The sequence below is a fragment of the Ranitomeya variabilis genome, chromosome 6, assembly GCF_051348905.1.
Source record: "Ranitomeya variabilis isolate aRanVar5 chromosome 6, aRanVar5.hap1, whole genome shotgun sequence".
Taxonomy (NCBI): domain Eukaryota; kingdom Metazoa; phylum Chordata; class Amphibia; order Anura; family Dendrobatidae; genus Ranitomeya; species Ranitomeya variabilis.
Genome location: NC_135237.1, coordinates 190,497,324 through 190,519,803, shown reverse-complemented (window position 1 = coordinate 190,519,803; position 22,480 = coordinate 190,497,324). Strand labels below are relative to the sequence as shown.

At 47.2% G+C, this 22,480-nt stretch overlaps 1 protein-coding gene across 8 annotated transcripts in view; it reads right to left on the bottom strand.

Annotated features, from left to right (window-relative positions):
• The window catches only part of GOLGA4 (golgin A4), a 181,202-nt gene extending 158,954 nt beyond the window's left edge, over positions 1–22,248 (bottom strand). For 6 of the 8 annotated variants that reach the window (XM_077269339.1, XM_077269341.1, XM_077269342.1 and 3 more), the window contains exons 1-3: positions 21,910–22,130; positions 15,771–15,863; positions 12,267–12,365 (exon numbers count right to left, since the gene is read on the bottom strand). In XM_077269339.1, coding sequence (XP_077125454.1) covers positions 12,267–12,365; positions 15,771–15,863; positions 21,910–21,984 — 267 coding nt within the window. In that variant the 5' untranslated portion in view covers positions 21,985–22,130. Of the gene's footprint in view, positions 1–12,266; positions 12,366–15,770; positions 15,864–21,909 lie in introns of all 8 variants that reach the window. The other 2 variants (XM_077269344.1, XM_077269346.1) reach the window with 2 other exon arrangements.
• Positions 22,249–22,480: the final 232 nt, after the last annotated feature.

The window sequence follows — 22,480 nt, the reverse complement described above, 5'->3', positions numbered from 1 at the left end:
GCCTGGGGCCCCATGTTCTGCCTGGGGCCCCTGTGCTCTGCCTGGGGCCCCTGTGCTCTGCCTGGGGCCACTGTGCTCTGCCTGGGGCCACTGTGCTCTGCCTGGGTGTAGGACACTGGTGACGTCACTTATCTCCGGACATTAGCTCCGGACATTAGCTCCGGACATTAGCTCCGGACAAAGCCACGGAAGTTGGCACAAATTGCAGGAAGTAGTATTCTAGGCAATTATATATTAGATATATATATATATATTTTTTTAATATTGTGCAGTATAAATGTGTCATGCTCGCGCCCAGACTGGTTGGCGCGGGCGTGCGGGGGAGTGACCCCACTGGACCACAGACCAAACTTCCCTGGAAGGGGCGTAACCAAGTAGCTTCCTAGGTGTTCGCTGGAGCCTCTGATGGTGAGGTCAGACTTGTGCAATAGGAAGCTACCAGGTACCACTTCAGGGTGGAGTCTGGTTGTGGCTGCTGATCCCACTGGGGAACGGAACATAGACAAGCAAGCGGGCACGGCTGGCACATAGGCAGGCAGACGGGTACAACAGGAACACTGTCAGGCAGGCGGGCACGGCTGGCTCTCTGGTAGGCAGGCAGGCACGGCTGGCTCTCTGGAAAGGCAGGCGGGCACGGCTGGCTCTCTGGCAGGACTGGTGGACAAGACTGGTACACTGGAAGAACCGGTAGGGACCGGTCTGCAGGCAGGTATGTAGAACGGGTAAGAACCTGTTCAGACACGAGGACCTAGGAATAAGTAGATAAAGACCGCAAGAGCGGATGCAGAGCGAAAGCACAGGAGCTAGAGCCAAAAACAGAAATGCAGGAGGCGGAGCCAAGAGCTGGAGGCGGAGCCAAGTGCAAAACCACAGGAGGCGGAGCCAAGAGCTGGAGGCGGAGCCAAGTGCAAACAGGCAGGAGGCGGAGCCAAGAGCTGGCGGCGGAGCCAAGTGCAGATAGGCAGGAGGCGGAGCCAAGAGCTGGCGGTGGAGCCAAGTGCAGGAGAAGTAGAACCGCAAAGAGCGGAGCCAGGTAGAACCGCAAGGAGCGGAGCCAGGTAGAACCGCAAGGAGCGGAGCCAGGTAGAACCGCAAGGAGCGGAGCCAGGTAGAACCGCAAGGAGCGGAGCCAGGTAGAACCGCAAGGAGCGGAGCCAGGTAGAACCGCAAGGAGCGGAGCCAGGTAGAACCGCAAGGAGCGGAGCCAGGTAGAACCGCAAGGAGCGGAGCCAGGTAGAACCGCAAGGAGCGGAGAGGAGCTGCGGGAGAGGTCTCTGCAGCAAAGCTGAGCAGAGCCACAAGGAATGTGGAGAGAAGCTGCAGCAAGGGATAACTGCAACAGCAGAAGATAAGCTGAGAAGAAAGGAGCAGAAACGCAGAAGTGAGGAGCAGAGGTAAAGTCACAAAGGTTCAGAGCAGGCAGAGCTGCTAGAGTGCGGAGTGAAAGCAGACTGAGAATACAAGGAAAGACAACAGGGAAGGAAGCCACAGACAAGGAGACGGAGGTAAGACTAAGTGCAGACAAGGCAATGGAACAAGACACAAGGACAAAGACACTGGGACCAGGATATACTGCCTCCTGGTGGGCGGACAACAAGACCAAGGAAATAACACAGAAAATCCTCCAGAGAGGGAGTAACTCAGAGCAAGGCCAGGCAAACTCAGAAGCAAGACACTAACTGAGCTAACACATTGCACAGGCCCAGACCACTGGGTGGAGCTGTTCTAAATACTGGAGGTCTCCTGGCAATTGGTCAGGAACAGATTGGACAGATGCACCTGATTCCTATAAGAACCAGAGAGTTCAGGCGCCGCCCCTCTATACACAGAACTATGAAGCATGCAGAGAGCAGAGACACAGAACACGGAGCTGGCAAGAAACAGAAACCACATCATGGCCTGGAGCAGTGGGTAAGATAGTGTGAGAAATGCGAGGCCATGCCGTGATGCCAGCAGAGTTGTTACAAAATGTCTGACAAATGCCCAATGAAATCAAATGGGGGCGGTTTTGGTGTTGATCACCAGGTGGACTAATTAACTATGTAAGAACAGAAGTAATGCCATATATAAAGACTCACAGATGAGGGTGAGTTCAAGCTGTGAAAAAGATCATATTAGATCGAAACGCATTGCTTGTTTTTTTGTATCCACTGTAATTACATCCACTTTGCACAAGGACTTTGCATTTTTAATGGAAAAATAAAGAATTGGAAATTTTAAAAGGAGCTGGAACTACTAACTTTTTTCACATACTGGATTTAATTTTTGTACCCTTAAATTAGAGTTGTGTCACACAAAATAGTTAATAAACAACATTACCCGAATGTCTACTTTACATCAGCATAATTTTGGAAACAATTTTTTTTTCATAGGACGTTATAAGGGTTAAAAGTTGACCAGAGATTTCTCATTTTTCCAACAAAATTTACAAAACCTTTTTTTTTTTAGGGACCACCTCACATTTGGAGTTTGGGGGGGGTCAATATAACAGAAAAAGGGGGGTTTGATTTACTATTTTTTTTTGATCAGTGTGATAGGGTCTATCAATGTGATCAAAATGAACCAATAGGAAAAATTTCCTATTGTTGCCGAGTGCAGCCACTGCGCATGTGCCTACCATCTTCTCCCTGAAGAAGGCGACGGTGGCCCGGGGTACTACACAGGCGATTGCAGGGACGCCGGAGATACCGGGGGACCCCATTTCTCTGTCCTCTGATGTGCAATCACATCAGAGGAGAAATTAAATGGGAAGTCAGATTTTTTTTTTTTTTTTTTTTTTAAGGTCGCCGTTGTTAACGGTATAACGGCAACCGCAAAAAAAAAAAGTCTGATTTCCTATTTAAGGTCTCTCTCCTCTGATGTGATCGCAACACTGGGGTCGGTAAAAACCGACCCAAATCATGTTCTCTGGGGTCTCTGCTACTCCCGGCGACTACTTAACTAGCCATGGCGGCAATTAAGGGTACTTATGCCTCAGCGCCGCTTTTTAACGGCGCTGAGAAATAAGTGTATAGCGCACCCCAGAGTCGGAATTTCTCCAAGGTCTCGGCTACCAGGGATAGCCGAGACCCCAGAGAACATGATTCGGTTCGGTTTTAACCCTGGTTACCAGTGTAAATGTAAAAAAAAACCAAACACTACATACTTACATTCCGGTGTCTGTCGGGTCCCCCGGCGTCCGCTTCCCTGCACTTTGTCAGCACCGGCCGGCCGTAAAGCAGAGCACAGCAGTGACGTCACCGCTCTGCTTTAGGGCCGGCGCTTACACAGTGCAGGGAAGAGGACGCCGGGGGACCCGACAGGCACCGAAATGTAAGTATGTACTGTTTGGTTTTTTTTGCATTTACACTGGTAACCAGGGTAAACATCGGGTTACTAAGCGCGGCCCTGCGCTTAGTAACCCGATGTTTACCCTGGTTACCCGGGGACTTCGGCATCGTTGGTCGCTGGAGAGCTGTCTGTGTGACAGCTCTCCAGTGACCACACAACGACGAAACAGCGACGCTGCAGCGATCGGCATCGTTGTCTATATTGCTGCAGCGTCGCTTAATGTGACGGTACCTTAACCCCTTAGTGACAGAGCCAATTTGGTACTTAATGACCGAGCCAATTTTTACAATTCTGACCACTGTCACTTTAAGAGGTTATAACTCTGGAACGCTTTATCGGATCCCGCTGATTCTGAGATTGTTTTTTCGTGACATATTGTACTTCAAGTTAGTGGTAACATTTCTTCGATATTACTTGCGATTATTTATGAAAAAAATTGAAATATGGCGAAAATTTTTAAAATTTTGCAATTTTCAAACTTTGTATTTTTATGCCCTTAAATCAGAGAGATATGTCACAAAAAATAGTTCACAAATAACATTTCCCACATGTCTACTTTACATCAGCACAATTTTGGAAACAATTTTTTTTTGTTAGGGAGTTATAAGGGTTAAAAGTTGACCAGCAATTTCTCATTTTTACAACACCATGTTTTTTTTAGGGACCACATCACCTTTGAAGTCATTTTGAGGGGTCTATATGATAGAAAATAACCAAGTGTGACACCATTCTAAAAACTGCACCCCTCAAGCTGCTCAAAACCACATTCAAGAAGTTTATTAACCCTTTACGTACTTCACAGGAACTGAAACAATGTGGAAGAAAAAAAATGAACATTTAACTTTTTTTTGCAAAAATTTTACTTCAGAACCATTTTTTTTAATTTTCACAAGTGTACAAACAGAAATTTAACCACAAATGTGGTTCTTATTTTCACAAGGGTAACAGGAGAAATTAGACCACAAAAGTTGTTGTGCAATTTCTCCTGAGTACGTCGATACCCCATATGTGCAGGTAAACCACTGTTTGGGCGCACCGCAGAGCTTGGAAGTGAAGGAGCACCGTTTGACTTTTTCAATGCAGAATTGGCTGGAATTGAGATCGGATGCCATGTCGCGTTTGGAGAGCCCCTGTTGTGCCTAAACAGTGGAAACCCCCCACAAGTGATACCATTTTGGAAACTAGACCCCTTAAGGAACTTATCTAGATGTGTGGTGAGCACTTTGAACCCCCAAGTGCTTCATAGAAGTTTATAACGTAGAGCCGTGAAAATAAAAAAAATCGCATTTTTTCTACAAAAATGATCTTTTTGCCCCCAAATTTTTATTTTCACAAGGGTAACAGGAGAAATTAGACCACAAAAGATGTTGTGCAATTTCTCCTGAGTACGTCGATACCCCATATGTGGGGGTAAACCACTGTTTGGGCGCATGGCTGAGCTCGGAAGGAAAGGAGCGCCATTTGACTTTTCAATGCAAAATTGACTGGAATTGAGATCGGACGCCATGTCGCGTTTGGAGAGCACCTGATGTGCCTAAACAGTAGAAACCCCCCAAAAGTGACCCCATTTTGGAAACTAGACCCCCATGGAATTTATCTAGATGTGTAGTGAGAACTTTGAATGCCCAAGTGCATCACAGAAGTTTATAATGCAGAGTCGTAAAAATAAAAAATATTTTTTTTTAACAATAAAGATTTTTTAGCCCCCAAGTTTTTATTTTCACAAGCGTAACAAGAGAAATTGGACCCCAAAAGTTGTTCTCCAATTTGTCCTGAGTATGCTGGTACCCCATATGTGGGGGTAAACCACTGTTTGGGCGCACGGCAGAGCTCGGAAGGGAAGGAGCGCCATTTTGAAATGCAGGCTTTGATAGAATGGTCTGCGGGCGTTATGTTGCGTTTGCAGAGCCACTGATGTACCTAAACAGTAGAAACCCCCCACAAGTGACCCCATTTTGGAAACTAGACCCCCTAAGGAACTTATCTAGATATGTGGTGAGAACTTTGAATGCTCAAGTGCTTCACAGAAGTTTATAATACAGAGTAGCGAAAATAAAAAAATATTTTTTTTCCCACAAAAAAGATTTTTAGCCCCCAAGTTTTTATTTTCACAAGGGTAACAGGAGAAATTGGACCCCAAAAGTTGTTGTCCAATTTATCCCGATCAATTTATCACGCTGATGCCCCATATGTGGGGGTAAACCACTGTTTGGGCGCACGGCAAAGCTCAGAAGGGAGGGAGCACCATTTGACTTTTTTAGCGCAAAATTGGCTGTCGTGTTTGGAGACCCCCTGATGTACCTAAACAGTGGAAACCCCCAAATTATAACTCCAACCCTAACTCTAACACACCCCTAACCCTAATCTCAACCCGATCCATAATCCTAATCACAACCCTAACGATAATCACAACCCTAACCCCAAAACAGCCCTAATCTCAACCCTAACCATAACCCTAATCAAAACCCTAAATCCAACACACCCCTAACCCTAATCCCAACCTTAATCCCAACCCTAACCCTAATCCCAACCCTAATCCCAAATGTAACCCTAATCCCAAACGTAACCTAATCCCAACCCTAATCCAAACCCTAACCCCAACTCTAACCCTAACTTTAGCCCCAACCCTAACCCTAACTTTAGCCCCAACCCTAACCATAACTTTAGCCTCGTCGTCACAAAAAAGTTCAATGTAACCTTTTTTTTGTACGTCGCGTCCGCCATTTCCGCGCATGCGTGGCCGTAACTCTGCCCCCTCCTCCCCAGGACATAGACTGGGCAGCGGATGCATTGAAAAACTGCATCCGCTGCCCACGTTGTGCACAATTTTCACAACGTGCGTCGGTACGTCGGGCCGACGCATTGCAACCGCCCCGTACCGACGCAAGTGTGAAAGAAGCCTAAGGCTACTTTCACACTAGCGTCGTACTCGGCCCATCGCAGTGTGTCGGGCCGACGTACCGACGCTAGCGTTGTAAGCGCCGCACAACGGGTGCAGCGGATGCTGTTTTTTCAACGCATCCGCTGCCCCATTGTGAGGTGCGGGGAGGCGGGGGCGGAGTTCCGGCCGCGCATGCGCGGTCGGAAATGGCGGACACGTCGCACAAAAAAGTTACATGTAGCTTTTTTTGTGCCGACGGTCCGCCAAAGCACGACGCGACGTGTGGCAATCCGTCGCTAATGCAAGCCAATGGAGAAAAAACGCATCCTGCAAGCACTTTTGCAGGATGCGTTTTTTCTCCAACGAAGCATTGCGACGGAAGCCAAAAAACGCTAGTGTGAAAGTAGCCTAACCCTAACCCTAAATTTAGCCCCAACCCTAACCCTAGCCCTAACCCTAAATTTAGCCCCAACCCTAACCCTAGCTCTAACCCTAATTTTAGCCCCAACTCGTCTCTCCTGCCGGCCGGCAGATGGCAGCAGATGGCGGGCGCACTGCGCATGCGCCCGCCATGAGGAAAAAGCCAGCCGGCAGGAGGAGACAGAAGAGGACCCAGGGACACCGGGTGAGTATGATAGGGTCCCCGAATCCCCCTATTTCTCTGTCCTCTGATGTGCGATCACATCAGAGAACAGAGAATTACAGATCGCTTTTTTTTTTTTTTGCGGTCGCCGGTAAACTGTTAATTACCGGCGATCGCAAAACAGGGGTCGGTGCAAACCGACCCCGATCATGTTCTTTGGGGTCTCGGCTACCCCCGGCAGCCGAGACCCCAAAGATCTTCCGGGTGCCGGGCGGCAGGCGCACTGCGCATGCGCCCGCCATTTTTCCCCGGAAAAAAGATGGCGGCGCCCATGGGGAGCCACGAGGAGCACCGGGGGAGATAGGTGAGTATTGGGGGGCTATCGGGGGCCCTATTTCTCTGTCCTCCGATGTGCGATCACATCGGAGGACAGAGAAATTAAATGGCAAATCGCGGTTTGTTTTTTTTTGTTGCGACCGCCGGTAAACGGTTAATTACCGGCGATCGCAACTCGGGGGTCGGTAAAAACCCCCCGAATCATGTTCTCTGGGGTCTCGGCTACCCTCGGCAACCGAGACCCCAGAGAAAATCCGACTCTGGGGGGCGTTATTCACTTTTTCCACAGCGCCGTTAATTAACGGCGCTGTGGTTTAAGTACCCTTAGCGGCCGCCGTTAAAAGGCGTATCGGCGGTCGTTAAGGGGTTAAGGCCTTTCATGAAAGTGCCAAACAAGAGACGAGGCCCACAGTTACGTCCAAGAGAGCAATCTATTAGACTTCAGGATAAACCTCCACTCTGAATAGTACGTCCCATTTGTCAGACTGGCCCCACCTGAAAGAGCTAATTAGCTGCAGCTGGAGGGCAGTCTTCTTGGAGACAATGTGCTGCATTAACACCATGTGTCCTCCTATGGATGGAGTAGTTAAGTTGCAGATAACAGTGAAGCACTTGTTTATTAAACCAAAAATGTGAGACATGCTTCACAAAAGTCACTCTGAAGCCCGAATCATCAGGCCCTGTGCAGACATGACATGCAACTAACTGAAGTCAAATCATGAGATGTTGCCTGGACATATGGCCTTGCTATAGCCTAGAGGTCCAAGGTCTAGCTGTGGATATGTGAAATCAAACCTCATCACATGAGGCTCTAGGCCCAGCATCGGCACAAAGGCATGAGACTAGCATCAGCCCAGAGGCCTAGGCCTTCAGTACAACATTCCACCTTGCACTCACCTGCGCTGGCTCCACACCCAATAGAAAAACAGGGGAGCTGGTAATGCCGAGAGACCACCATGGAGGGAAGCGGCTTCACATCAGGAATGCGCCTTACTGCAGATGGCTGTTACAGCCATCTGTTACTTACAGCCTGGCTGTTGCCTGAGGGACCTCTCAGAGAGGTGTCGGCCACAGACCTCTCTACAGGGGGAAGGCCGAGATCCCACTCACCATGAAATCTCTTTCTTGGAGCCTTCATTGGGGGGGGGGGGGACACCGGTAAGCATGGGTGTGTGCTGCTGTCGCTAGGAGTCCGACAAGGAAAAAAAAAGGAAAAATAGCTCCTCCTCAGCAGTATACACCCACTGACAGGCACCAAGCACCTCAGTGTTATAGCAGTAGGTGAAGCAACATAAAACTCAACATACGTACCAACTCAACAACAAAGGCATGTAGGGAGGGTGTTGTGTCCCCCAATGATGGCTCCAAGAAAGATTTTACAGAGAGTACCAAAAATCCCTCTTTATCGCTTCATTGGTGGACACAGGCAACCATGGGACGTCCCAAAGCAGTCCCAAGGGTGGGAACAGAAAAAAAATGCAAAGAAAAGAGACCTCGGTTGGCCGGTGCGTAACGCCGCCTGCAGCATCTTCCTTCCCGGGCCTGCATGAGATGAGGCATGGATATGAACCCCGTAAAACATCGTGAAAAAAGTGTGCAATAATGGCCAGGTCGCAGCTTTACAAATCTGTAAGGCTATGTGCATACATTGCGGATTTCCTGCGGATCCACAGCGTTTTTTTCAGCGCAGAAAAGCTGCAGATCCGCAAGTGATTTACAGTACAATGTAAATCAATGGGGCAAAAAAAATGCTGTGCTAATGGGGCGGAAAATTCTGCACAGATTCAAAAAAGGACCATGTCAATTATTTTCGAAGGATCAGCTGTGTTTCTGTACCCATTGTCTTCCATTAATTCAGTCAAATCTGCAGCAAAACTGCAAGACATGCGGTTTTGCTGCGGAGTTGGGTGCAAGAAACGCTGCAGATCAGGAGGGGGGGGGAAGAGGGTGTGGGCAGAGACTGTGTGTGTGCGGAGAAGATGTGCGTGTCTGTGTGCGGGTGTGCGTGTCTGCGGGGCTGTGTGTGTGAGTCTGCAGTGGTCTGCGGGGCTGTGTGTGTGTGAGTCTGCAGTGGTCTGCGGGGCTGTGTGTGTGAGTCTGCAGTGGTCTGCGGGGCTGTGTGTGTGAGTCTGCAGTGGTCTGCGGGGCTGTGTGTGTGAGTCTGCAGTGGTCTGCGGGGCTGTGTGTGTGAGTCTGCAGTGGTCTGCGAGGCTGTGTGTGTGAGTCTGCAGTGGTCTGCGGGGCTGTGTGTGTGTGTGTGAGTCTGCAGTGGTCTGCGGGGCTGTGTGTGTGTGTGTGAGTCTGCAGTGGTCTGCGGGGCTGTGTGTGTGTGTGTGAGTCTGCAGTGGTCTGCGGGGCTGTGTGTGTGTGTGTGAGTCTGCAGTGGTCTGCGGGGCTGTGTGTGTGTGTGTGTGTGAGTCTGCAGTGGTCTGCGGGGCTGTGTGTGTGAGTCTGCAGTGGTCTGCGGGGCTGTGTGTGTGTGTGTGTGTGAGTCTGCAGTGGTCTGCGGGGCTGTGTGTGTGTGTGAGTCTGCAGTGGTCTGCGGGGCTGTGTGTGTGTGTGTGTGAGTCTGCAGTGGTCTGCGGGGCTGTGTGTGTGTGTGTGTGAGTCTGCAGTGGTCTGCGGGGCTGTGTGTGTGTGTGTGTGAGTCTGCAGTGGTCTGCGGGGCTGTGTGTGTGTGTGTGTGTGTGTGTGTGTGTGTGTGTGTCTGCAGTGGTCTGCGGGGCTGTGTGTGTGTGTCTGCAGTGGTCTGCGGGGCTGTGTGTGTGTGAGTCTGCAGTGGTCTACGGGGCTGTGTGTGTGTGAGTCTGCAGTGGTCTACGGGGCTGTGTGTGTGTGAGTCTGCAGTGGTCTACGGGGCTGTGTGTGTGTGAGTCTGCAGTGGTCTACGGGGCTGTGTGTGTATGTGTCTGCAGTGGTCTGCGGGGCTGTGTGTGTGTGTGTGTGTGTGTGTGTCTGCAGTGGTCTGCGGGGCTGTGTGTGTGTGTGTGTGTGTCTGCAGTGGTCTGCGGGGCTGTGTGTCTGCAGTGGTCCGTGTGTGTGTGAGTCTGCAGTGGTCTGCGGGGCTGTGTGTCTGCAGTGGTCCGTGTGTGTGTGAGTCTGCAGTGGTCTGCGGGGCTGTGTGTGTGTGAGTCTGCAGTGGTCTACGGGGCTGTGTGTGTGTGAGTCTGCAGTGGTCTACGGGGCTGTGTGTGTATGTGTCTGCAGTGGTCTGCGGGGCTGTGTGTGTATGTGTCTGCAGTGGTCTGCAGGGCTGTGTGTGTGTGTGTGTCTGCAGTGGTCTGCGGGGCTGTGTGTGTGTGTGTGTCTGCAGTGGTCTGCGGGGCTGTGTGTCTGCAGTGGTCCGTGTGTGTGAGTCTGCAGTGGTCTGCGGGGCTGTGTCTGCAGTGGTGTGTGTGTGTGTGTGAGTCTGCAGTGGTCTGCGGGGCTGTGTCTGCAGTGGTGTGTGTGTGTGTGTGTGTGTGTGAGTCTGCAGTGGTCTGCGGGGCTGTGTCTGCAGTGGTGTGTGTGTGTGTGTGTGTGAGTCTGCAGTGGTCTGCGGGGCTGTGTCTGCAGTGGTGTGTGTGTGTGTGTGTGTGTGTGTGTGTGTGTGTGTGTGTGTGTGAGAGTCCGCAGTGGTCTGCGGGGCTGTGTGTGTGTCTGTCTGTCTATGAATAAAAACACACAAAAGATACCTGAAAAGGAAAATGCGGATCTGGGATCAGATCCAGGTCCGCCTCCTACAGACACTAAGCTTAAACAGAGGTGTTTGGTGCCCGTCAGTGGGTGCACACTGCTGAGGAGGAGCTATTTTTCCTTTTTTGCCCAGTGTCTGCCTCCTAGTGACAGCAGCATACACCCATGGTTACCTGTGTCCCCCAAGGAAGCGATAAAAAAAAATGTAGAGCATTCCAGTTGTCTGTAAATAGGGGTAGGTTATGGTCACAGCGCTCTTCACTGACTGTCTGCAATGTAGGATAAGCTACTCTAGCCTATTTCCACTCAGCTAAACTTCTCCTGTCTCTTAATGAACGCAAAGATGACATTTTCTCTGTTACTCAAAAATTTACAATAAATACCAGCTAAAAAAAATAAATATAATTGGTCTTTTTTCCTATGTTTACAGATAAAATGATACAGCCAAAAAAACGTAACAAGCAAAAGAGGTTTAAACATTTACCTTTATAACCCAAAATAGTATATCAGTTCATGACTTACATGCAGTTTTCTAATTATCTGTACCATATGGCTCTATGGTCCCAGAAAGGAAGATTAATCCATATATTTAGTATCCATAAAATGGAAGGGAATAGTGAAATTTCAAGGACTGTACAAGCCACCACGTAAGAGAAACTAGATTTTGTCATGTGATTAAGGACGTGTTGCCACTAAATATAGTTAGATGCTCTAAAAAGTTATAGTATGCTTAAAAGAAGCAACCTTAGGCTATGTCTCCACGTTCAGGATGGCCGGCGGTATCGCCGCTCGGCGCTAAGCCCCGCCCCCTTTCTGGGACGCGATCATGCCGGATGTGTTAACTCTTCACATCCGGGATGATCGCTCTGTCCCATAGGGCCCTGTGATATGCCTTGCGGGGACGCTGCGTCCCCGCAAGGTATACGGACATGCTGCGATCTGAAAAGACGCGCAGCATGTCCGTAGTCGCAGGGCCGCCGCGTGCGGGTTTCCACGCATAGTGGAGACGGGATTTCATAAAATCCCCTCCACTATGCTGGAACATCTGGACGCTGCTTGTTTGACGCTGCAGCTCTGCGCAGCGTCAAACAAGCGGCGTTTCCTGACCGTGGAAACATACCCTACGAGATCATGAAGCCTATCATTTATACCTGGGCCATTGTGTAGTCTTGTGCAGAAGCCAGAGATTTTTTAAAGTATGTTTAGGAATAAGAACCCAAAGAAGAGGTATCAACTTTGGCTGTTAATACTGCAGGTTAATGAGTCAGAAGCCATGGGCAATTACTCCTCCAGAAAGAAGCACTTGCCTGTTAATGCAGAAACAAGTTAATCTGTTATATGAAAACCCCATACGGAATTTAGTGCGGGTTACTAACACAAAGCAATACGGAATGACTACTGGAGGGGTCTAGAAGCAGAACTAGAGTAACTCCACTTCCTGAAAGGAATGGGTGGACTCACCACTCTGTCACTGAAAGGTTTGGACCTTTTGGTGTGGTCCAGAGCAAAAATAGTGTATTCAGAGAGTAAAGAAGGCTCTGCTATCATCCCGGCCAGCAGCTGTGCCACGCAACACAATGGAATGAGGAGACAGATAATCAGAAGAAATGCTTTTTCACATTACATTTCATACCCCATTGTAAGATATATCATTTACTTAAAAAATACCTAAAAAAAAAAAAAAATAAGATAACTTATTAAAGCGTGCGATTTGAAAACATACCAGACGAATACTTTTTTTAGTTTAAGAAAAATACAGATATACAACAAGTGTTAAACTTCGTGGAATCATGGAAATCATAGGATGGATAGACATGTTAATGATATGAAAAAGATGATAGAAGTGGAAACAAATTTTCAAAACATCCATATTTAACATCAATATTTAATATTTTGGAGCAGTAATACACACACATGCCTTGTCATGCAGCCAATAAGGTTATTAATGGTCGTCTGAAGAATGTTCTACCACTGAATGCACTTGGGCATATAAATAATCAAGATCCACTGCTGGCAGCTCTTTGGAATCCCAGCAGTGTTTGTGGTGAGACACTTTGATGAAATGGCTGTACCATTAGTTCCATGACTAGGTCACATTATAAGAACGCGGTGAGCAGAAACCAGACCTGCACCCGAAAGTGACGTCCGTTTTGGGGATGGGGCTGCTCGCTGCTTGCTCTCCTTACAATGCGCACTGACAGTACGCTCTCTTACCCACTCCTCACTTCTAATTAGAGCAAGCAAGGGAGTGCACCATCACTGTACACCGAGAAGAATAGTGCACAGTGACAAGATCCTATTAAGCATGCGTTTTCATGGACAACTGACGAATGCTCAGTACAGAAGGGACTACATTAGCCCCTGAAACTGAAGACACTGATGATGCTTCGTATCAGGGTGGGAAAAGAAGCTGTCGCAGTGATCACAGACTCTGCTCCCTGATGATGTCCAATTTAAGTATCCCAACATGCACTGAAGATTCTCACATGATAGAAAAACTGGAACTAGATAAAAAAAAAATAAAGTAGTTAGATTGGAGAGGGAAGGTAGGGACTTTTAAACTAAAGGGATTGTCCTTGCACAACTCCTTCTCATTCCCCAGGTTTGGCTCCATCAGAATAAAAAAAAAAAAAAGCTTATACTCATCTCCCGTGTCGGCGCCGTTTCAGTGGTTTCGTGGCTCACATGAGGTTGTTAGGACTTGTGAACCCTGCATCCAATCAGCGGTGGTGTCACTGTCCCCACCTTATGACATATATGTACCGTAATTAAGCATGAAGTGAGAGGCCAGACGCAACTCTCACCCCCCTCTTGGTTACTAACACGTCTGAAGGAGGGCACAGTGACGCCACCACCGACTGGACGCAGGGGTCACGCGTCATAACTTCACGTGAGCCTCGGGAATGTGAATGCTGATAACGCTGGAATGGCGCTAGCACAGGAGTATAAACTTTACTATTTTAACAGGGTCAAACATAGGTATCATACCGCTGCTGACGTCTCCTCGCTCGCTCCCGGCCTCTGCTTCTCGTGCGCCCGCGCATACCAGGTTCAGTGCTGCGCGTGTGCACTTCTGATCTTCTGTCGGCGTCTCCTCTATGGTCCTATGGGACTAGTACCCAGAGGTCGGTTCTCCTTATTGTCCTCTCTATGGTTCTGGAGGTCTGTTACCCGGAAGTGCTACCCTGCCTTTAGGTATTTAAACTGCTTCCTGCCGTCCCTCTGTGCCTGGTTATCATTTGTTCCTTCAGGTGTTCCTGGCCGCTCTTAGTCTCTGTGAAGTTCGTTTTCCCTCTGACTTTGGGTTTATCCTGTCTTTCCTGTATCCTGCTAGCCTCTGCGTTCCCTCAGTTCCTCTGCCAGTCCCTGCACTGCTGCAGTTTACCCACCAATCCTGTTTCTCTGCAGTACTCACCTATCCTGTGGTCCTACTACCTCTTCTTGGTCTTCTCCCGTCCTGGTCCTCCAGCTTCCGTGGCGATAGTCCCTCACGGGCCTGCCCCTAACTCTCCCTGTATAGGGGGCAGTCTATCTGGTCAGTTCATCCGTGAGGGGTTCGTCGTCGCGGTCTAGAGGGTCCACTTTACGTTTTCCCTCTTTGAATCGTCACACTCACATTTGGACTGCACTCGGATGACATCTGAGTGCAGCCTGATTCTTACAGCATAACAATAGGGAATGAAAGGGTGTTGCCAAGTAGTGCACAACTCCTTTAAAACATTTTAGAAAAACAATCAATAGACATATTTAGGATGAAAATCAATATTAGTTGCAGACCACCCCTTTCAGCACTGATTATAGCATGCTTTTATTTGACACAATAATCCGCAGCATTAGAGTCATCCAGATCTATTGATCATATACATTGTACTATCCAAATTTTCTAAATGTATTCACTCAAATGAATAACACAGCAGCGGAAAACTGCATCAAACCTGTCATATATGAAAATATCCACACAGGGAAAATCACAAGTTGTTTAATCTAGAAAATACTAATGATTATCCTGATGTACTATTAATGCCAAAACTCAAAAATTGGAAAAATTGTGACCTTTGGCATTTCTTCGTCCACTACTATATTAGATTTAGCAACAAACACAGGCTCAGTCTGTTTAGAAGAATATAGGGCATGTCTTCATAGCCAATTTAATTCTTGAAAGATAACAAATCACTCTTATGACGTTTCTTTAATCAGATTATATATATATATATATATATATACATATATATATATATATATATATATATATATATATATATATATATATATATATATACACACATACATATATACATCTATAATATAACGGTGGGAGGGTCACTCTGTCCGAAGCCTTTATAGACTGCGCAAGCGCGACGCACCACGCCTGCGCAGTCTGGGCCAGAGTGACGCAGCCGAACTTACTTATCCCCCCCCCCTCCCCCCAATATACCGGCCATGGGGGCTCCACACACCCGCGTATCCCCCATAATATAGCGGCCATGGGGGCTCCGTGCTCTGCAGCTCCAGTCAGGTTAGCTGTAGAGCCCAGCGGAGCTCCAGGACCTTCGTTGGCATTGCACCCGAAGCTAAGTATAGGAGTTGTGCTGTTCCAAATAAATTATATATATATATATATATATATATATATATATATATATATATATATATATACACAAATACATATATTACACACATATATATATATATATATATATATATATATATATATATATATATATATACACACATACATCCACACACACATATATATACATATATATATATATATACACATATAGTGTGTGTATATATGTATATATATATATATATATATATACACATATAGTGTGTGTATATATGTATATATATATATATATATATATATATATATATATATATATATATATATATACACATATATCACCAGTGGTACGTGTAAGATACCAAAACTGAAAAATCAATAGTAGGTGGTAAACTGACCTCTTTGTCTGGAGTGGCTACACTGTCATCCTGGTGGTCTGTCATGGAAGATGTACGACTCCGGCTCCCTGTTGGAGACACTCTATTCTGCCCCTAATAAGGAAGAGTTTATTTAATTAAAGATCAAAAAAATCATTTTCAAGATTTCATTTTCATTAGAATTTCCAGTTTTATCTCCTACTTTTGTTCGATCACTAAGAATATGTAAAATTAAAACTTGTGTTCTGGATATGTTTTGTGTGTTGTAAAAACAAATGAAAAATAATGTAAAAAGAAATATTTTCCATGTAAAGTCTTAACAATACAAGGGGGCTGTCTTTTCACCTCAAAAAAAAAAAAAAAACATGCAGTCTCTAAAAGCAAAAAGGTTTTGAGTTAAAAATTGTGGCATAATTAGTTATCGCAGGAGAAGATTGATCCAGACTCTAGTCTAAAATTCCAAGATATATTTAGAATAAAAAAAGTCTTTAATTTCTAAAGTTTAAAATACAATCATAGCAAAAAAAGTATTTTTCTGCCTTGGTTGGACATTAAGAAAAAATGTTTTAGGTAATCTCAAGGTCGCAAAAATGGGGAAGAAGGGGACCTGGTGAAAAAGTTCATAGGATTGTGGCATCTTTACTACATCGAGATCAATCTTTCCCTCTCCTGTGCGTGGAGTACGTGCAGACTGTGCTACACTGAAGGGTGAGCGGTTTTTTTTTTTTCCTTTTTTCATTGATTCAATAATTAGATATAGCTAAAATATTTGATTGCTTCAGGAAAGGCTTAGGAGCTCAATGATTAGGTAGAACTCCAAATGTACATTTTTACCCTATTGGTGCAATTTTACCCACTGTTTTACTCTTTTCTTTCTTTTAAGTTTAATTCCTTTTTCAAGTCTTGAGTGAACTGGATAACCAAATGTCAGTAGTCCCCGCTGCCAAGAACCACAGATCAGCTGCTATTCTCTAAACAGGAGCTGACCTGCAGTAAGTGGCGATGGAGCCGACTGGTTCTCAGTGTTCTATCAAGAGAAGCTAGAAGGTATGTGACCTCCAGCAGGCAAATCGCTTACTGGCGGTTACTAGACAGTCCACTCAAGATGGAAACAGCTGACAGTGTGCACACAGCACATTGTCGAGATTCGGCATAACTGCAGAAAGATATGCTGGGCCCAGAAAATCCCTTAAGGCTATATGCACATGTTGCACATTTGACTGTGGAATTTTTTGTAAAGATTCTGCATTTCTTAGCAGAAAATGCAGGTCAAAATCTGCGCCTTTTTTTGGTATGTGCATATGTTGCAGATTTTTGTGCGGATATTATTATTATTATTTATTTAGCACCATTAATTCCATGGTGCTGTACATGAGAAGGGGTTACATACAGGGTTATAGATATCGTTTACAGTAATCAAGTTTACAGTGACAGACTGGTACAGTGGGGAGAGGACCCTGCCCTTGCAGACTTACATTCTATGGGATATCTTCCTTTTTTCACCCCTGCATATTTCTATTATGGAATAGTTGCAGAAACGCAGCACATCTGAAAAAAGAATTGACATGATCCTTTTCTGAATCTGCTGCAGAATTTTCCGCACCATTAGCACAGAATTTTTTTTTGGCCTTGATTTACTTTGTACTGTAAATCACTTGCGGATCTGCAGCATTTCTGAGTGGAAAAAAACGCTGCAGATCCGAAGGAAATATGCAACGTGTGCACATACCCTTAGGATGTGCTGGATTTGCTGAAAAAATCTGCATATCAAATCCAAACATTCAGGGTATGTGCACATGTTGTGGATTCCATTGCGGATTTGGTACAGTTTTTGTGTGGATTTCACCTGCGGTTTTACATCTGCGAATTCCTATTGAGGAGCAGTTGTAAAACGCTGCGGAATCAGCACAAAGAATTGACATGCTGCGAAAAATAAACCGCTGCGCTTCTGCACGGAATTTTCCGCAGCATGTGCACGGCGAATTTTGTGATCAAAATACAACTTGCCTAATAATTCTGCACGCAGTATATATGAGGGGACAGTACAAAGACCTTTCTGATGATCTTTTTAATCATAGACCTGAGACAGGGACAAGGGGGCATCCTCTACGTCTGGAGGAAAGAAGGTTTAAGCATAATAACAGACGCGGATTCTTTACTGTAAGAACAGTGACACTATGGAACTCTCTGCCGTATGATGCTGTATTGAGTGATTCATTAATAAAATTTAAGAGGGGACTGGATGCCTTTCTTGAAAAGTATAATGTTACAGGGTATATATACTTACTCTTTGCCGCATGGTTTTTTTTTGCCTTCCTCTGGATCAACATGTTAGGGCAAGTTAGGTTAGGCTATGGGTTGAACTAGATGGACTTAAAGTCCTCCTTCAACCTTAATAACTATGTTACTTCTGCTACAGACTATATGCGGTGGGCATCGCCTGCTGTGGGCTCATAACTTCATACAGAATGTGTCAGAAATACTGTAACATGTTTCCTACCAATCACAGGACCCGCACGATCCCAAGAATAAAGGGCCTCAATGCTAGTGCGGCACCAAAGCCCCTTTGGACTTTCTCCTCATACATCACTTCTGTCCCAGCCCAGTACAGCAACTCTGCTTCAACACCATGAATATAGAAACATTTCACACTCCAATGATCTAAACAATAAATCCAGAGCCACGCGTGTCCTCTAACTCACAGAGTGAATAATAGCACGATTACAAAAAATGATTTTTGCTTTACAAGTTTTAACTTTTCCAATGTAAAAACACCAACTCTCACATACCCTGGAGACCACCATATGGGCACAAGAATGATGCCAATCAAAGGCCCTGAGAACTGGTTATGAACAAGGATGTCCGTAATGTACCCCCTCTAAACATCTGACCTAATTTCCTGATCCACCACAAACAACAGTTATCTCCAGCCTTCACAAGATATCATCTGCTCATTTAAGGGGAACCTGTCACACCCAAAATCGACGCCATCCTATGAAGATAGGGGGCCCCGGACCGCGACGCCCATCGGACCCGGATTGCAGCGGGACCGCCCCTGGGTGAGTATAATCTAACCTCTTTTTCTCATCTTTCAGGATACATCTGGGGCTTATCTACAGCATTCCAGAATACTGTAGATAAGCCCCTGATGCTGGTGGGCTTAGCTCATCTTCGATTTTGGGGGTGACAGGTTCCCTTTAAGTCCTCATCTCCATGATTGGTCCCATACTGTGGTACGCATTACCCCAGACTGGTCACTCATCAACATATGATACCTTCAAAAGCAACTTGTAAGTTCATCACTTCAAAGAGGAGTAACCAGCAAGTCTATGCACACATACATGCAGAACAAGGAAGCCCCCTGTGTATGTTACTGCTCGCATAGGCCCCCCATGCATCAGATAAAGGCCAAACTTGTGCCATTGGCATGTTTCTAAATCAGATACGGTTTTGTTTTTTTTTAAAGTTTGAATCAAGTTTAGAATTCTCGTATTAATTGGTTACCTGACACCTTCCTGATCGTTGGGGTTGACCACTAGCACCCCAAACAATCTTGAGGACTCTGCTGAATAGAGGAGGGTAAATCTGCTCACCGCTGCTCCATTCACTTTCTATGGTACACTGGAGATTGTACTTCGCTATCTTCAGAAAATTGAGCAGAGGTGGACATACTTGGCCTCCACTCAGACTGGGACTGATAAGAGCTGTCATATACCAAGAATAGGAAAAACTGGCGTCCTGAAAGAGTACAATAAGGAACAGGCCACAACCTAGACTGCATGTGATAGTAGAGGTCATCCCTAGCGATGGGCGAACCCAAACAGTAAAGTTCGGCATCCATACACCACCCACTGACCTTGGTGGGATTCCTGCTAACACCGTGAGATATTTTCTCAAGGTGCTAGCGGAGATCTCACCGAGGTCATCGCAGTTCAGTCACCAGTGGTTCTCAGCCTGGACGGTCGCATCTTGGCACCATCCAGGTTGAAAACTGTTTATCCCCCAGACATGGATTACGGCGTGGGACAGCATGACAGATAGGTGAGGGATATTATTGTTTTTTATTTTCTTATAGGAGGTCTTCGGTGGAATTAGGCATTAGGGGAGTATAACTGCATTATGGTAGTTATTTTTAAATAAAAAAGTAAAAGCGTGTTTTGTTTTATTTCAAATGAAATACTTTATTCTTGCAGTGTCTTTATTTACAATGTAACTAGAGGATTAGTAATGGATAGGTGTCTCATAGATGCCTCTCCATTACTAAGCTGTGGGCTTGATGTAACCTGACAATACAAAGGTGACATCAACCCCACAAATATTAACCCCACTTGCCACCACTACAGGGCAAGTAGGAAGAGCCGGGCAAAGCGGCAGAATTGGTGCATCTAATAGATGTGCCTTTTCTGGGCGGCTGCAGGCTGCTATTTTTAGGCTGGGGGGGCAATATCCATGGTCCCTTACCAGCCTGAGAATACCAGCCCCCAGCTGTGAGCTTTAAGAAGGCTGGTTGTCAACAATGGGGGAGACCTCACGCTGTTTGTTTTTTGTTTATATTTATTTACATAATTTAAAAATTCGGCATTAGGACCCCTCTATTCTTGATAACCAGCCTTGCTGAAGCTGACAGCTGAGGGTTGCAGCCCCCAGCTGGAAGTTTTGCCTGGCTGGTTATCAAAAGTACAGGGGAACCCTTGACATTTTTATTTTTTAACTATTTACTTACAGCACAGGCGGTGGCTGATGAATACTCCGATCAGCCGCTCCTGCTCTCGTTATTAGTGGCAGCAGGTGTCAGATGATGGGAGCAGTAGTCCCATCAGCTGACATCAGTGACCAGAGGTAAACTTTATACCTGAGATCACAGCTGAGCGCTCACACTGCCAATGACAGCATGGGCACCACTGCTCTCTGACCGGCAGGGAGGATTTCACCGCCGATCAGAAGTGGTGTTTGCCACGCTGTCATGCACATCTTCAAGTGAATGGGGTTATGGTACCCAAACTTTTTCTAAATGTTCGGCTGAACCCCAACATCCAGGTGTCCGCCCATCTCTAGTCTTCTAGTCTCTAGCACTACTTCTGTGCCTGATACTGCAGCATTTACATAACTATGAAGGAACTGCAGTACTACACTCAGCCCATAGAGGCGCTGTTTCTGGGGAAAACAAAACATTTTTTGTTAACATCACTGTTTATCATTATTGTGCTGCGCCTGCCTCCATGGTGACCCCTCCATACCAATGCCTACCTCCGTGGTGACCCCCTTACCTGTGCCTGCCTCCATGGTGATCCCCTGTGCCTGCCTCCATGATGACCCCCCATACCTGTGCCTGCCTCCATGGTGATCCCCTGTGCCTGCCTCCATGATGACCCCCCATACCTGTGCCTGCCTCCACGGTGACCCCCCCAATACCTGTGCCTGCCTCCATGCTGACATCCCCTTTACCTGTGCCTGCCTCCATGCTGACCCCCCCTTTACCTGTGCCTACCTCCATGACCCCCCCTTACCTGTGCCTGCCTCCATGCTGACCCCCCTTACCTGTGCCTGCCTCCATGCTGACCCCCCCCTTACCTGTGCCCGCCTTCATGATGTTCCCCCCATACCTGTGCCTGCCTCCATGATGTTCCCCCCATACCTGTGCCTGCCTCCATGGTGATCCCCTGTGCCTGCCTCCATGATGACCCCCCATACCTGTGCCTGCCTCCATGGTGATCCCCTGTGCCTGCCTCCATGATGACCCCCCCATACCTGTGCCTGCCTCCATGGTGATCCCGTGCCTGCCTCCACGGTGACCCCCCCAATACCTGTGCCTGCCTCCATGCTGACCCCCCCCTTTACCTGTGCCTGCCTCCATGCTGACCCCCCCTTTACCTGTGCCTACCTCCATGACCCCCCCTTACCTGTGCCTGCCTCCATGCTGACCCCCCTTATCTGTGCCCACCTCCATGCTGACCCCCCCCCTTACCTGTGCCCGCCTCCATGATGTTCCCCCCATACCTGTGCCCGCCTCCATGATGTTCCCCCCATACCTGTGCCTGCCTCCGTGGTGACCCACCCCCCCTTACCTGTGCCCGCCTCCATGATGTTCCCCCCATACCTGTGCCTGCCTCCGTGGTGACCCCCCATACCTGTGCCTGCCTTCATGATGATCCCCTCATACCTGTGCCTGGGGCTGGGGGCTGCTCCTCACAGGTGACTGCTCCTCAGTGATCTTTTGCTTCAGCTTCTTGAACATCTTGGAGGCGGGTACAGCAGTTACTACAGTACAATAAGGGAAGGGCAAGTAATGGAGGAGCAGACTGAGCAGTTAATGCGGGGCTGTGCAGGAGAACATGTTACACTGCCGTCCCTGTGCACCTCTATGGAGCGAGCACTGCACTTGTTCAGGGTACAGTACTGTTCCGGCTCTTCCGCTTCCTGATGGTAACTCCTCGCACTGGCACTGCTTGACGTTTACAATCATCTACGCATGCGTGGCCAACGTGGAGCTACAGGCCGCAGGAAGGGACAAACCGTGAGCGCAGTCGTAGGTTCCGTCTGTGACTACGCCCCGGTACAGATCCTTGTGAGAAGTCCTGCAGTGCGGGAGGTGTCCGCCAGCCCCTCTGTGTTCGGCATTGTACCCAGCACTGTACAGCATTGTGCCCGGCACTGTACAGCATTGTACCCGGCACTGTACAGCATTGTACCCGGCACTGTACAGCATTGTACCCGGCACTGTACTCGGCATT